General features: G+C 41.0%; 1 protein-coding gene across 1 annotated transcript in view; it reads right to left on the bottom strand.

Moving 5' to 3' along the window:
• The window catches only part of MKLN1 (muskelin 1), a 165233-nt gene that overhangs the window by 56642 nt on the left and 90700 nt on the right, over positions 1 to 17891 (bottom strand). The window contains exon 9 of the mRNA XM_051849786.3: positions 9487 to 9599. Coding sequence (XP_051705746.1) covers positions 9487 to 9599 — 113 coding nt within the window. The remainder of the gene's footprint in view (positions 1 to 9486; positions 9600 to 17891) is intronic.

Below are 17891 nucleotides of genomic sequence, written 5' to 3'. Positions count from 1 at the left end.
ATGTGAGATAAAACAGAAAATCTGAAGTCACTGTAGCTACTGAGAAACTTAAAATTTAATTCACAATTTAAAATCCTCCCATAAAGAGAACTCTGAATGCAGATGAGGACACTGGTCAATTTTATCAAACATTTAAGGAAGAAATAATACAAACTTTTTCAGAAAACGAAAGAGAAACTTTACCCGAATTCTATTCTATTTCATGCAAGGAACAGAACACTGACACCAATAACACACTACAGAGAAGAAGCTGGAGGCAGAGAAAGGGGAAGGATAGGGAAAGAGAAGGTGAAGACACAACTTACAGGTGACCAGTGCCCCTTAGGGACACAGACGCAAAACCAGAGTCTAGCAAGTATTGCCAAATGCAGTGTGACAACATGTGAAAAGAATACTTCATAACTAAAAAAGGATTTATTTCAGGGATGCAAAGCTGATTTTAAATCTGAAAATTGGCCGGCGCCGCGGCTCACTAGGCTAATCCTCCGCCTAGCGGCGCCGGCACACCGGGTTCTAGTCCCGGTTGGGGCGCCGGATTCTGTCCCGGTTGCCCCTCTTCCAGGCCAGCCCTCTGCTGTGGCCAGGGAGTGCAGTGGAGGATGGCCCAGGTGCTTGGGCCCTGCACCCCATGGGAGACCAGGAAAAGCACCTGGCTCCTGGCTCCTGCCATCGGATCAGCGCGGTGCGCCGGCCGCAGCGCGCCGGCCGTGGCGGCCATTGGAGGGTGAACCAACGGCAAAGGAAGACCTTTCTCTCTGTCTCTCTCTCTCACTGTCCACTCTGCCTGTCAAAAAAAAAAAAAAAAAAAAAAAAAAATCTGAAAATCATCAAGAGTAATCTGCCACACTGACAAGGACAATGAGAGGAAACATGATGATACCCGTACAGAAAAACAGCTCCTAAGACTCCACGTGAAATTATGAAAAAACAAGATAACAAGACAAAGGAATCTGCTTCAACCTCGTAAAGGATTTAGGAGGATGACCTGACGTCCGATTCTCCACTTCATGGTGACTTACGGAACACACTCCTGCCAACATGGGAACCAAGACATGGACGTCTATTCTGACTACTTCAGTACAACCCTGCTCTGCAAGTCCAAGTCACTGCAATAAGGGAGACATTTAAAAAATAAAAAGTTACGATTGATAACAAGAACTGTCTCTTCACAAACTATTTAAAATATCCTAAGAAAGATAAAAAAGTAGACTTAGCAGAGACTGGATACAAGGCCAATGTTAAGAAACCAATTGTATTTTCTGTATTGCTGGTCAACAATCAGAAAACAAAATATTTATAACAGCATGAAAAAACAAAATACACAATTTAGTTAAAATAACCAAGACCTCTAACCTGAAAACTAACTGCTGAGAAATAATGAAGGGTAAATCAATGGAGATTAAACTAGTTTATGGCTTAGAAGATTCAACGTCTGTTCAATATGGCTCCCTGCTACTGGCCTGGGGAAAGCAGCAGCAGATGGCCTGAGTGCCTGAGCTGCTGCCACCCTCAGGGCATCCAGATGAAGCGCAGGCTCTTGGCTGTGGCCTGGCTCAGTTCTGCCTGGTGCAACCAATTGGGGAGTGAACCAGCAAATGGAAAATCTTTCTCTTTCTCTCTGTGATTCTTTCAAATGAATAAACCCTTTTTAAAAATGATTTATGAGACCATTCTCTCTGTCTCTCTCTCTCTATCCACTCTGCCTGTCAAAAAAACTTTTTAAAAATTAAAAAAAGATTTATGGATTTATCACATTCCTAACCATAATTTTAGAAACAAGTTAATTCCATAATTCATATGGAAATGGAAAGAACCTAGAAGAACAAAAAAAAAAAAAAAAAAACAAAAAAACAAAACACCTAAGAAGAATAAAGAGGTTTTTTTTTGTTTATTTGTTCTACTTAATACTTTTGGTTGAATACTGTAATCAATACACAGTTATTCTCAAGTGTTGAAACTTAACTGAAAAGTGATTGCTGTTAAATATAAGAGTGGGAGTAAGAGAGGGAAGAGATGTGCAATTCAGGACATGCTCAAGCTGACTTACCTCAAATGGTAGAGTTAGAAACATACCAGGGGATTCCAATTCAATCCCATCAAGGTGGCATGTACCAATGCCATCTCACTAGTTCTGGTGATCAATTTCTGTTCACAATTGATCATAATGATAGGACTAAGAGCCAAAGGGAGCACATAAACAAGACTAGTGTCTGCAAATACTAGCTGATAGAATAAAAAAGGGAGAGAACGATCCAACATGGGAAGCGAGATACACAGCAGACCCATAGAATGGCAGATGTCCTAAATAGCACTCTGGCCTCAGAATCAGCCCTTAAGGCACGCAGATCTGGCTGAAAAGCCCATGAGAGTATTACAGGCATGGAAAGCCAAGACACTCTGGGGAAAAAAAAAAAAAAAAGAAAGAAAAAAAAAAAAAACACCCTACATGAAAGATCTCCGCGAGTGAGATCCCAGTGAAAAGAACAGGTCATCAAAGAAGGAGGTACCTTTCTCTGAAGGGAGGAGAGAACTTCCACTTTGACTATGACCTTGTCTAAATATGATCAGAGTTGGTGAACTCAAAAGGCTTCCATAGCCTTGGTGACTCATGACAAGAGCCTAGGGTGATTACTGATGCCATAAACAAGAGTGTCAATTTGTTAAGTCAACAACAGGAGTCACTGTGCACTTACTCCTCATGTAGGATCTCTGTCCTTAATGTGCTGTACATTGTGATTTAATGCTATAACTAGTACTCAAACAGTATTTTTCACTTTGTGTTTCTATGTGGGTGAAAACTGTTGAAATCTTTACTATGCTAAACTGATCTTCTGTATATAAAGAGAATTGAAAATGAATCTTGATGTGAATGGAAGGGGGGAGGGAGAGGGAAAGGGGAGGGTTGCGGGTGGGAGGGAAGCCATTGTAATCCATAAGCTGTACTTTGAAAATTTATATTCATTAAATAAAAGTTAAAAAAAAGAATAAAGAGGTGTTACATTATCTGAACTCATGAGTTACTATAAAGCTACTATGATCAAAGGAGCATCATGTTGACATACTGGTATAAGAAGGGACCAAAGTACAATGGAATGAGTCCAAAAAAAGAGACATATGCTTATGTGATCCACTGATTTTTAACCAAGGTGCCAAAGCAATCAATGAGGAAAGAAGACAGGGAGCAATGAGAAGTGTCCTGTTCTGGTGACAGGAATATAAATAGTATAACCACTCCAGAAAAGCTTTAACAGTTCCATCAATGCTTTCCAAAGTCTAAAGAACAGCAGGATACTTTCATAATCTTAAAATGCTCCCCACAAATTACTTATTAATTATAAAGTAATCTGGTGGGCACCTCCTTAGGTAAATGACAAAGCTAATATCAGACAAACTAGACAATGTGATCTATGAAACACTGAGGAGGAGCCAATGTCTTCCAGGTGTTATTCCTGCTAAAAATGTACAACTCAAATTCAATCCTAATGAAACATCTGATAAATCCAGTTCTGGGATAGGCTACAAAATAACTGCTTGGTACTCTTCAAAAATGTCAAAAGTCAAGAAAGACAAAGAGGGGCAGGCACTGTGGCATAGCGGGCAAAGCTGCTGCCTGTGACGTCAGCATCCCATGTGACTGCCTGTCTGTGTCTTGGCCACCCCACTTCCAATCCAGCTCCCTGCTAATGGCCCAGGAAAAGCAGCAGAGAACAGCACAAGTATTTGGGCCCCTGCCACCCACTTGGGAGACCAAGATGAAGCTCCTGGCTTTGGCCTGGCCCAGCGCTGGCTGCTGCTGCCATCTGGGGAGTGAACCAGCAGACAGAAGATCTCTCTGTCTCTCCCTCTCTAACTCTTGACTTTCAAAATAAAGAAATATTTTTCTTAAAAAATGACAAAGTTTATAGAACTATTCCAGATGAAAGGTGACCAAAGAAATACAAGAGTGAAATGCAAATATGATCATGTACTAAATCTTGGCTCAGGGCTAAGGGTTGAGAAGCGACAATGGGATGCCTGTAGAGAACATGATTGGGGTTTTACTGGAATGGTCTGTATCTGAACAGGGATTGTGCATTGGATTAGAGCAGCAGTTCTCAGTGTAGTCTCAAGTATCCACAGTATGTTAGGGAGTCTATAAAGTTAAAGCTATTTTCCTAACAGTACAAATTCCTAATAGATAAAAATCTGTCTTTTCACTCTCATCATCTTTGACTGTAACTGAAAACATAACTATCTGATAGAGCAACAAACTCACAATGTAAAAGCAAATTTGAATCCAACTGCCTTCTATTAAGCCAAACACTGAAATAGATTTAAAAAACTATAAAACAATACTACTTGATATATGATGGTTGTTTCAACGAAAAATACCTATGCAATGGTTTGAGTTGCAAGTTCATGCGGTTGCTTTTTCCATAGAACAATTTTAATTTAATTGAAAGTAACTAATAAAGCATGGTTATTCAGAAATGATTATCATATAGTTAAGTAGAGGTTCCCTCAAAAATGAATGTAGAAAGCATATCACTTTGAAGGAAAACTGACAAAACTTGTTGCCAATGACACAATACATGTTTTTAAGCAAAAGTAGAATTTTGGAAAGTTTCTGCCACTGTGATCTTGACACTTTCCCAATAATCAAATTATAACTATATTAAGAAAACATGGTTTCTTGTCTAACAAAATGTCAGTATTTGGAGATGTGCATAATTTAGTGAACCAATACTTCTCAAGTGACCAAGCATGGGTTAAAAAGAAAAAAAAATATGCGTGGGTAAACAATTCATTCAAAGAGCAAGACAGACCAACATATTTTAACACAAAACAAAAAAAGTTGGCTGATACAGTGTCAAGAATCTATACAGCAACTGTCTTAAAAAAAATCCACTTTTCAATTTGGCATATGGGATCCAAGAAGAACATATGCAATCATCCAAAAAGCCCATTAAAATACTACTTTCCTTCCAACAACACATGTATATGAGGTCCAATTTCCTTTTATATGTAAAGAAAACAACATACTGTAAGAGAGTCAATGCAGAAACAGACAAGAGAATCTGAATGTCTTCTACTAGTTAGACATTAAAAAAATTTGTAAAAATGCAAAACAGAGGCCGGCATTGTGGCATAGTGGGTAAAGCCGCCACCTGTGTTGGCACAGCCCATGTTGGTGCCGGTTTGAGTCCCAGCTGCTCCACTTCTAATCTACTTCCTTGCTAATGGCCTGGGAAAAGCAGGGGAGGGTGGCCCTGACACCCACATGGGAGACCTTGATGGGGCTCCTGGCTTCAGCCTGGTCCAGCCCTGGCTGTTGCAGCCATCTGAGGAGATGAAGATATCTCTTTCTCTGTCCCTAATTCTCTCAATTGAATAAGCTACTTGGGACACCTACATGCCATATTGGAGCATCTGATTCAAGCCCTGGCTCCACTCCTGACTCCACCTTCCCATTAAATGTGCACCCTGGGAGGTAACAGGTGATGATGGCTCAGGTAACTGGGTCCCTATCATCCACACTGGAGACCTGGACTGAGTACCTGGCTACTGGCCTTAAGCTGGCCCACTCTGGCTGTTGCAGGCCCTTGGGGGAATGAACCAGCAGATGGGTATCAATCAATCAATCAATCAATCAGCCTTTCAAGTAAATAAAAATTTAACACTTAGACTCACTGGAACAGAAAATAAAATTAGGAGATGGGTGTTTGGCATATTAGTTAAGCTGCCACTAGGAATGCCTGCATCTCATCATCAGAGTGCCAGGGTTCCAGTACTGACCCCACTTCCCTCCCATCCAGCTTCCCACTACTGTGCACTCTAGCATACAACAGAAGGTGGCTAAGTACTGGGGCCTCCACCACAAGGGCACGATTTGAATTGAATTCCTGGTTCCTGACTACAGTCTTGGCTGTAACTGGCATTATGGGGACTGAATCCATTGATGGAAAATCTACCTCTTGCTGTCCTTCTTTTTCCGTAACTTACCTTTCTATTAAATATTTTTAAAAAATGAATTTTAAAAAAGATATACAAAATGCCAACTGTCCAAGTTTGGAAGAAATGAGTATTTATGCCAGAGCCACATATTAATATTCAATTCACAGGTAAATTGACAAGGTTTTTAGGTATTTATATGAAAAGTAGTAACATCCAACAATAAACCTGAGCTCCAGTACTGAATCACACTACTCTACTTATCTCTACTGACTTCAAATAACAGAAACAAAATGTTCTCATCAAATAATATCTGTAGTTTTCTAGTGCTTGTTTTAAAATAAGTACTAACTGCATTCTAAATATTACAGCAGGTATATAGCATAAAAAATAACCAAGGGGCCGGCGCTGTGGAGTAATGGGTAAAGCCGCAGCCTTCAGTGCCAGCATCCCATATGGGCGCCAGTTTGAGTTCCGGCTGCTCCACTTCCAATCCAGCTCTCTGCTATCACCTGGAAGAGCAGTGGAAGATGGCCCAAGTCCTTGGGCCCCTGCACCTGTTGTGGGAGACCTGGAAGAAGCTCCTGGTTCCTGGCTCTGGACCGGCACAGCTCCAGCCATTGTGGCCAACTGGGAAGTGAACCAGCAGATGGAAGACCTCTCTCTCTCTCCTTGCCTCTCCTCTCTGTATAACTCTGATGTTCAAATAAATAAATAAATCTTTTTAAAAAAAATAACCAAATGAACGGTTCACTACCCATTTGCAGCTTCAGAAGCAGAGCATCAATATTACCCTATGAACCCCCCACCCCAAAGCAGCCACTCTCCTGAAGTTTTTCACTACTTTACTTTTCTCCAGTATTAAATTTTCATTTAACTTACCTCACCTATTTCATTTATTAAAAAATAAGCACATATATTATATTCCTAGAATATATAAATTCTAAAGGACATGATTCCTAGCCAACATAAACCAAGCATAACAAAAACCCGCCTGTGTTCTAAAATGGTTAAATGGACACACAAAAGGAAGTTTTCAATTCTTCTGGGGAAATCAAGAAAATGTTCGTGGTGAAGTAAGGTTTGAACTTGAGTTTTAAAGAATAAATACTTACTAGGTAAAAGTAAGGGGAAATTCTTCTAATCCCAAACAGGGAAAAGACATTGTCAAAGGGCACAGGTGAGAAAGCTGAATAAAGCCAGCAACTCCAAGTACGGCTGGCACATAAAGTCCAGAGATGAAGTTGGAAAAGTAGATGGAGACCAAACTCTCAGAATAAACTGGGAGCTTCTACTCTAAGAAAATGGAATGAAGTAGAGATCTGTTTTATTGTTGCTACATCCATCCCATTTAACAGCATACCCCATTGTACATGGACTTTGGACTTGGGATACATCACTTCCTTTGGCTAACAGGAGAGGAGCAAATCTGATGGACTGTACCCGTCTACTGGATCTCCCTTGCAGCTTTTTCCTTTGCCATGAGAAGGGCTCTCCATAGCTTGTAGCAAAGTGAGCAATCACACAATCAAGCAGTCCCAGCTAAAGCTGTCCTAGACTGGCCAAAAGAATGTGATTCCCAGGGGTAATGAATGAGCTCAGCCAAAACCAAAGAATTACCCAGGCTCATGAGCAAATAAATGTTTATTATCATTCCACTGAGGTTTTGTGGGTGTTTATAACAGAATTAACAGATAATTGAAAGAGGGACTGAAGGTAACTATACAGTTCAAGCAGAGGTGTTATGTGGACAAATAAGTTTTTAAGGACTGTATTGAAAAATAAACAATGGATCTGGGTATCAACAATGAAGACAAAAAAGTTGTGGGTTTTTTTGTTGTTGGTTGTTTTAGATCTGGTTATTTATATGAGAGAGAGAGAGAGAGAGAGAGAGAGAGAGAGAGAGATCTCAAATCTTCCATCTGCTGGTTCACTCCCCAAATAGTCACAACAGCCTCGGCTGGCGGGTGGCAGGGGCCCAAGCACTTGGGCCATCATCTACTGCCTTCCCAGACACATTATCAGGAAGCTGGATGAGAAGAAAAGCAGCCAATACTTGACTCGGCCCTCTGATATGGGATGTCAGTGTCACAAGCAACAGCCAGCCCTAACAAACAGTTTAAGAAATCACAAAGCTGGAATCAGCCAAAAGGAAGAGAGGAAAAGAAACTGGGAATGCAGCACTGGCTGCCCAGCCAGGGGAATTACGCACGAATTCAGATACACTCAAGGGAGAGGAGGGAGCACGTGAAAAGGAGCCCTGGGCTGACTCCAAGAGTAATTATGGATATAATCAGTTTAGATTTAAAATAGTTTAGGAGGTATAAAACACATATTTTTTAGATGTTTTTATTGAGAATAATAATTTCAGAAAACTACTTTAATACTGAAAAGGGATAGTCATTTTTACATACTTTTGCCAGTGTTAAGAAAAGAAATCAGAATTTCAAGTTATCTTTGAAAAAAAGTAGCCAAATAATTACGTGCAGGAGAACAAAACAGGCAGGCAAGAACCAGATTCCTAGGATTACAGACACAGCATCAGTTCTTCTGAGGTGGACTTTCAAGAGCAAATTCATTGAGTTTTAAATCAGATCTTTTAGCTTCCTTTTCATTCATGACTTCTACTGTTTTGGTATAGCTTATTTTTCACTTTATAATCTAAATGAGCTTAGAAGGAAGATACAGTTAAAAAAAAGTTCTACAGGGGCCGGCACTGTGGCTCAGTGGGTAAAGCTGCCAGCTGCAGCGCTGGCATCCCATAGACGCCAGTTTGTGTCCCGGCTGCTCCACTTCTGATCCAGCTCTCTGCTGTGGCCTGGGAAAGCAGTAGAGGATGACCAAAGTCCTTGGGCCCCTGCACCCGGAGAAGCTCCTGGCTCCTGGCTTCGGACTGGCACAGCTCCAGTCGTTGTGGCTACCTGGGGAGTGAACCAGCGGATGGAAGACCTCTCTCTATCTCTCTCTCTCTCTGCGTCTCCATCTCTCTGTGTAACTCTTTCAAGTAAATAAATAAATCTTAAAAAAAAAAGTTCTACAAAGAATTGAAAAAAGAATACTTTATCTTAGCATATAATTATGCACATGTTTAATTCAAACCCATAAGCCTAAACCATCTTACTCACCATGAAGTAAGCATACAAATACACAGTTTATATTAAAAATATCATTTATGAAAATTGCCAAAATAATGAGGACAGTGAGAGGTCAGAACATCAGAAGTATTTTTTTCCAAAGGAAATAAAAATAATAGAGGTGACAAGGATGCGAAAAAAGAAAGATATAGGGTTCTATTTCTGGGCTAAAGCAGCTTAAAAAGTAAATGATATAAAAATAGCCATTTCTACTTATCTCTATTAGATTTGCTTGTATTCTAGTAGTTAAAAAAAAATTAGGTACAGAAGCTGAAATCCAAGAGTACTTACACCAAACTTGCTGACCACAAGTTGTGTTGATACTGCTACAGACAGACATTAGAGAAGAATACAATCACACAAAGAGTAGTGCACACCCGTGCCCTGGTGTAACAGTGGACTAACGTGCCCACGAACTTGCCTCTTTCTCAGTGTCCCTGGAGATACATGTCCACTGGTTCTCCTTCACACTGTATGCCCAGAAGTCGGCCAGATCTTGTGTGCCATCCCAGCCACCAAACAAATACACAGTTTCTGTGGAAGTCAGAAAAATATGTGTAAAAAATAAAATTTAGGAGAAACTAAGCAATGGCAACCAGACATTGCCAATTGTTTCCACAATCATTTGGGAAAGTACATCTAAATAAATTTTAAAATGAAGTTTTTAAACTGGTAACTTGCCAGTATTTCCTATACATGAGAAAACAGAAATGTTGCTGCAGAATCACTGTTTGGAGCAATCTACAAAACTATGGATAATGAGGAAGTGCTTCCCAAGATTCTAATTCCAAGGTCTTCAGTTTGTATTTTTTAAACATCTCAAGTGAATCTGATGTTAAGCCAGTTAAGGAATTTGTGTTAAAACATGAAAAGTTTACATTTTTAGCTTCTTAACAATCTATATTTTACTACCAGAGACCTAGGTAATCTTTTTACTCAGAATGTAATAAAGAGAAACCCCAGAGGAATACATAGCCTAAGAGGATAACATACAGACATCTAGCTGTTTTTGAAAAACTGTTACATTAAAGGTGGTTTTTTTCTCTGTTGCAATACTGAAAACAATATTTAAAAGTAGCTATAGGGGCTAGAGCTGTTGTGCAGCAGGTAAAGCTGCCGCCTGCAGTGCTGGCATCCCATATGGGCGCCGGTTTGAGTCCTGACTGCTCCACTTCCGATCCAGCTCTCTGCTGTGGCCTGGGAAAGCAGTAGAGATGGCCCAAGTGCTTGGGACCTGCACCCATGTGCGAGACAAGGAAGAATCTCCTGGCCCCTGGCTCTGGGCAGCTCTGGCCCTTGCAGCCAACTGGGGAGTGAACCAGCAGATGGAAGACTCTCTCTTTCTCTGTAATTCTGCCTTTTAAATAAAATAAACCTTTAAACAAAAAAATAACTGTAGGTTAAAGTTAGATATTTTCAGAATCAAGTGATGTTTAACTTTGCTATTTCCAATAAAGGTGGTGAAATTTTTCTAAATATATTGTGGTACTCCTCAAAAAGTAACCTCTATGTAATTGCAGGTATCAAGAATTTAGTTATTTTTGACTCTAAAATACCTATTACAGTTATGAATTCTCTTTATCACTGTGACAAAACTGATTTCTGTCTCTGTGAATAATGAGTATTTACACTAACATTTTACCTCATAGATCCTTCTTCACACAACTGCAGTGCCTCCCTCTCCTTCAAGCATTTTTCTCCTTTGCCAAATGTCTTAGGCCTATTGGTTACGTAAGCTCAGCTATTTTTTTTTTAAGTTAACAATACAGGAAAACTTACAAAGCCATCTACTCTCTAAATGGCATGATCTAGGCCTAATATGTTATGACCATCATCTAATCCCGTATCATGAAAGGCTACGATTCAAGTGCACTTGGAAGTACTGTGACGCATTTAAGGAACTTCTTGCCTTTCACAGTTGGGCTGTCTTCTCAGAGATTTTTGTCATATTTTCAGATAATCTCAAACTCTAAGTGAATTTTCTAAATGAAACACTCGTTCTCTGCCCCAACAATCTGGGGGAGTCACAACGCGCTTCTGCGCTCTGGGTAAGGGAAGCCCACTGGAATAGCACTGAGGTCTAGTGCTAACTGGCTGAGCAAACACACACCATGTAACCTCCTGGAGTCTTAGTTTTTGAGCTTCTTCAAATACAAAATACCTGAAAACATTCTCAAGGCTGTCAAACATGGCCAACATTCCCACCTTAACATGCACAAAATACACCATCTATCTGTAACAAGTATCACAGATGCAATAAAAACAGTATTGTTCTATCTGATTCCATGCCTAATTCAGTACTCAGAACATTTTTGAACCCGAACAAATGTGAAATAGCAGCAATTATTTTAAACTACTAAAAGTTGTCACATCTCACAATTACAGAACAACGCATTATCATTAGTGAAGCAATATTCTGTTTCCCAAATGGTACAACGTTACATCCAGACATTGACAATTTTATAGAAAAAGAAATTAAAGAATTTTCATCTGGCTTAAAAATTATCTGCCAAGGCCTCACTATAAAGGCAATTAACACTTAGATTCCGACGCCTGGAGAGAGACAGTATATAACTAAAACAGCAATAGCAATTGACCTTTTGTTTTATAGTGTTTCTGGGCACCCTCTGGATAAGGTTACCCTGGTTCATTAACTTTAATAACCCTTCCTCATGGGCTCTGGGTTCTCAATGTTCTTTCTGAAAAGCAGGTCTCTTTGTACAAAAAAATTCTCACAGCAAAGAAAACCCACATTTCCACAACAGCCTCATTGATAGCTGAGCAAAATAAAATCTGGCGCAGAGCAAGCTTCTCAATGGAATTAAGCCAAGATGTCATTTCTGTCCATAAAAGCTCTGCAGTCTCAGTTGAAGTTTAATAGTAAAATTAAATGAATCAAATGGACCTACTGACGTATTCGAATTAAAATACACAGCAAAAAAAAGGGGGGCAAAAAAAAAAAAGTTTGATTAAATCATCTACTTGATTCTCTCGGAGATAAATTATTGTCTAGAAATAAATACCACCAAAAGCATTATTTGATGCATAAGGTTGAGAATTATGGAAACAGTTGGGAAGAAAGCATTAATCTCTGGGCAGGGTAACAGACTTGTTTACTGGAAGCCCTTTCGGCCCAGGTTCTGTAACAATCCAGATACATCCTCCTGGGGCAGTAGGATCCCCTCAAGCAACAACATTTTTTTTTTTTTTTTTTTTTTTACAGAGCCTGGGTTTTACTGTCTCCATTTCTCCTGGCACTGAAGGGAATGTTTATTCAATATTTTTGAGTACTGATCTGAACTGGTAACACACTTTAAAGAGAAGAAGAAGAAATAAAACAGAGAATCAGTCCTCAAAGAGCTTACAATCTAGTCAGGAATACAAAACAGGAACACAAATTACCATCACTCAGGGTAGACTAGGGATCAAAACGAGGGGAGAAGCAGCAGAGGGAAGGCAGTACACCTGCCGAGGGCTCGGGAAAGGTTAGTGGTGACAGTGCTATTTGATCCACGCATCAGAAAGCAGCTTTGTGTTCTGGTAGGCAGAATAGCGGACGGAAAAGAAGCCCTTTCAAGCAGAATAGAAAGAATAACAGAAGTACAGAGACACAAAAACACACCAGAGGTGTTTTAAAGGTCAGGTTCATTTCACTACAATCCTGGTTCTATCATACAGCTATAGCAGCGTGTTAAATTCCTTAACCAGAGGTTTCCTAATCTCTAAAATGGGATACAGCACTTAACGCATAAAGTGACTATGAGAATTAAGTAATGGATGTAAAGCAGTTAAACTGTGTGATAAATAAATTCACTGTCTGACATAAAACAAAATAGGTAGTAGCTGAAGATTTTTAAAGATTTTTTTATTTATTTGGAAGTCAGAGTTACAGAGACAGAAGAAGAGAGAGAGAGAGGGAGAGAGAGAGAGAGAGAGAGAGAGAGAGAGAGAGAGAATGAGAATGAATCTTCCACCTACTGGTTCACTCCCCAAATGGCCAAAATAGGCAGGGTGAGGCCAGGCTAAAACCAGGAGCTTCTTCCCAGTCTCCCATGTGGTTGAGGGGTGCAAGGACTTGGGCCATCTTCTACTGCTTTCCCAGGCCTTAGCAGAGAGCTGGATCGGAAGAGGAGCAGCCAGGACTGGAACAGGCAACCATATGGGATGCCAGCACTTCAGGCCAGGGCTTTAACCCCCTGCACTACAGCGCCGGCCCCACCATTAAATTTTAAGATCAGGGCTTTGAACTTGACTCCACAAAGAAGAATTTAAGCACAGGTACAACAAGGTAAGATAGGAACTGTTAACAAACAGAGCTCACTAATAAGGAAGAGTTAATGAATGAGGGGGATTACAGATAAAGTAGCTGATAACAGCTTGTGTTCAAAATGTCAGACAACTTCCTCTAAGACACTAAATCAATCAGTCATTACTCATGAGAGAAAGACAACCACAAAAATAAAAGTCAGCTATATTCTTTGGTACTGAGTATGCACCAACTTGGTACCAGTACCAAATAAACTCTAGAACTCTTACTAACAGTAGCACCAATTTGCACATCTTACACACACAGAAAAAAAGGTAGAAATGTTAAAACATGAAGTCACTGGTGTTCAGACCATTTAACACACTGAAGCAGGCTTTTTATTTTAAGTGCTCAACTTCAATACCCACAGTCCTACTGATTCTTAGGCGTAACGTCAGATCACGCTTGCTGCACAATTCTCCACAAGATGGCACACTGTTCCCATGACTAAACCAGCTCCCCAGGTTGCAGCTGTGCAGAACCCACATCACATACACTGACACGATGTGACAAAATTCATGCATCAAAAAAAAGGTAGGAAAAGGAAGGGTGGTGAAGGAAGTTGGTTTAATTCTTGGTTTAACTAGACACCAAGAGAAAAACAAGTGAAATACAAAAATAGGTTTTAAGAAACATAAATTTACCTTCAAGATAAAAAAATTAAATTCTGTGAGGACATTTAGATTAAGAACTTAAATCTTTCAAAAGTGCTGTTTACTAAGACCCTAAACTGACATAAGAGTTTTTGAAGGGAATACATTAGATACGAAAAGGTATTTTATATGCGTCTTAGCTTTCTTTCTTAAACCATTCCCTTAACTATTATGATCCAGGAGATTATCAGCAGGATTCACCCACAGCCCTTTTTTTTTTTTTTTTTTTTTTTTTGACAGGCAGAGTGGACAGTGAGAGAGAGAGACAGAGAGAAAGGTCTTCCTTTGCCATTGGTTCACCCTCCAATGGCCGCCGCGGCCGGTGCGCTGCGGCCAGCGCACCGCGCTGATCCGATGGCAGGAGCCAGGTGCTTCTCCTGGTCTCCCATGGGGTGCAGGGCCCAAGCACCTGGGCCATCCTCCACTGCACTCCCGGGCCACAGCAGAGAGCTGGACTGGAAGAGGGGCAACCGGGACAGAATCCGGCGCCCCGACCAGGACTAGAACCTGGTGTGCCGGCGCCGCAAGGCGGAGGATTAGCCTAGTGAGCCGCGGCGCTGGCCATAGCCCTTCTTTCTTATGTAAAGCTACAATTACAACACTCCAGAGACTGTGCTCTCTAGGTAAGCATGTGGCTACTTCCTTTGCTAAAAGGTTTTGTTTTATACCTGTGATAATACACCTTGTGTTCCTTATTAAGTGTACTTCAGAATTCCTTTCTGAAAACTGCATGAATGAAGAACATTCATATAATATGTAGCTTCAGAAATACAGTCACATGAATGGATCTGTGATTAACAACCAAAATCCACGTTTATTCACTTCTATCAAAAGTTGCTTTTTTCTTTAAGGAATATCAATGAAAACCACATGTGGCACCACATGTAAAAAAATGAAAGTACTTTTATGCAATTGCTACAGAATAAAGGTTCAGATTTCAATAAAAGGGATGTCCTAGGAGACAAGCATCTCCCATCAGCCTCTCCTGAAGATACCTGAGTCTTAGTACCTGTTCTGATTGAGAGAGGAAAAGGTTTGTATTGCAGGTTCTCAAAATTTAATGAGAGTTCCACAACAAAGAACAGCTTCATACAGTGGACATTTACATTTCTAACACTGAAAGCAAATTAATATGCATTTTCTCTTCTTTTGCACCTTATTTCACCCAGAATTGAAACCCAACTCACAGCTGAAGACTATGGGGAAGTATCAGATGCAGGGATTACAATCAATAAAACCAATACATAAATTCAGTAAGACAGAATACATTCCTTCTCTACTACAGCATGTATAATACAATTTCCTTAGGAAGAACACTTTGAAAAGTAAATAGTAAAATTATCCCCTCAGGAACATTTACGGTCACTCTATCCTTATGGCTGGTAGCAACATGAAAAACAAAACTTCAAAACTCTCCCAACTGCTGGTTCACTCTTCAAATGCCCACCACAGGGGTCAGTACTGCAGCATAGTGGGTAAAGCTACCACCTGCAACACTAGCATCCCATATGGGCACTGGTCAAGTCCTGGCTGCTCCACTTCTGATCCAGCTCCCTGCTAATGGCCTGAGGAAAGCAGCAAAACATGACCAAGTGTTCAGCATGTGAAAGACCCAGATGGAGCTCTTGGTTTCAGCTTTGCCCAGAGCTGACCATCAAGGCCATCAGTGAATTGAACCAGCATATACACTGACTGGCGCTGGTGTTGTGGCATAGCAGGTTAAGTTGCAGTCTGTGATGTGGACATCTCATATGTGCACATATGAGTCCCAGCTGCTCCACTTCCAACCCAGCTCCTTGCTAATGCGCCTGGGAAAGCAGGAGAGGATGTCTCAAGTCCTTGGGCCTAGGCCCCATCTGGGAGAACCAGATGGAGCTCCTGGCTCTGGACTGGCCCAGCCCCAGCCATTGGCAGCCATCTGGGGGTGATCCTAACTCTGCCTTTCAAATAAAATAAATAAATCTTTAAATAAATAAATAAAATAAAGATATTCTGATTGATTTGACAGGTAGAGTGACAGAGAGAGAGAGAAACTGAGACAAAGAGATCTTCCACCCAAGAGTTCACTCCCTAAATGCAGTGAACATCCAGGACTGGGAGAGGCCAAAACCAGGCCCCAGGAACTGCATTCTGGTTTCATACATGGGTGGCACAGACCAAACGCTTGGGCCATCATCTGCTGCCTCCCAGGTGTATGTGCAGGAAGCTGTATCAGACACTTTCACGGGATGCAGGCATCCCAAGCAGCAGCTTAACCCATGGACTACAACACCTGCCTCGATCAACAAAATTCTTAAATATGTTTAACATTGCTTCTTTACAGTTTAGCTAGGCTTCCATCAATTAGGACAGTGTATGTGTTTTTAAAAGATGGAACAGGGTTGGAATACAGGCACAAGATAAGCTGCAACCTGCAACACCAGCATACCAAGTCAAAGTGCCGTTCAAGTCCCTGCTGCTCCACTTTCAACCCCGTTCCGTGCTAACGCACCTGGGAAAGCAGCAGATGATGGTCAAAGTAGTTGGGTCCTTGCTACCTACATGAGAAACCCAAAGAGGGTTCCTGCCTCCTAGCTTCCACAATGACCAGTCCCTACTCTTGCAGCCATTTGGAGAGTCAATCAGCAGATGGAAGCGCGCCCACTCTGGTTCACTCTTTTTCTCTATAATGCTCCCCTTCAAATAAATAAACGTATTTTTAAATAAATTAAAGACGGAACAAATTTAACAAAATAAAACTGGTCTTCTCAGAATGGTGGACTATGCATGAATTATTGTTCCCTTCAATGCTGCTTTTCAACTTTTAAAATAGTTTTTAAAAATTTTTAATTGTTGGGGACTGGCGCTGTGGTGCAGTAGGTAAAGCTGCTGCCTGCAGTGCCAGAATCCAATATGGGCGCTGGTTTGAGTCCTGGCTGCTCCACTTCCCATCCAGCTCTGCTGTGGCCTGGGAAAGCAGTGGGAGATGGCCCGAGTCCTTGGGCCCCTGCACCGAGAAGTGGAAGAAGCTCCTGGCTCCTGGCTTTGGATTGGCCTAGTTCTGGCTGTTTTGGCCATCTGGCAAGTGAACCAGGAGGTGGAAGACCTTTCTTTTTTTAAAATATTTATTTGAAAGGCAGAGTTAAAGAGAGAGAGACAAGGAGAGGCAGAGAGAGAGAGAGAGGTCTTCTAACCGCTGGCTCACTCCCCAAATGGCCGCAACAACTGGAGTTGTACCAATCCGAAGCCAGGAGTTTCTTCCAGGTCTCCCATGTCGGTACAGGGGCCCAAGGTCTTGGGCCATCTTCCATTGCTTTCCCAGGCCACAGCAGAGGGCTGGATCGGAAGTGGAGCAGCCAGGACTCAAATCAGAGCCCACATGGGATGCTAGCACTGCAGGCGGGGGCTTCACCTGCCATGCCACAGCGCTGGCCCCAAGGAAAACCTTTCTTTCTCTCTCTGCCTCTTTGTAACTCTGCCTTTAAATAAATAAATAAATCTTACAAAAATATTTTAATTGTCTTAAAATATTCCCATAGTGTTGTGAACTCAAGAGGCTTCCATAGCCCTGGCAGCTCATGATAAGAGCTGCAGGTGATTACTGATGTCATAAATAAGAGTGTCAATTATTAAATCAACAATGGGAGACACTGTGCAACTACTCCCCATGTAGGATCTCTGTCCTTAATGTTTTGTACTATGCGAATTAACAGTAAAACTACTACTCAAACAGTACTTTATACCTTGTGTATCTGTGTGGGTGCAAACTTTTGAAATCTTTACTTAGTATATAATAAGTTGATCTTCTGTATATAAAGATAATCAAAAATGAATCCTGATGAAGAATGGGATGGGAGAGAAAGTGGGAGATAGGATGGTTGTGGGTGA

This window comes from Oryctolagus cuniculus, chromosome 3 (assembly GCF_051225735.1).
Source record: "Oryctolagus cuniculus isolate XC-2025 breed Fujian yellow rabbit chromosome 3, ASM5122573v1, whole genome shotgun sequence".
NCBI classification, from domain to species: Eukaryota; Metazoa; Chordata; class Mammalia; order Lagomorpha; family Leporidae; genus Oryctolagus; species Oryctolagus cuniculus.
Note: the sequence above shows the minus strand (reverse complement) of the source record. Positions and strands in the feature narration are given on the sequence as shown.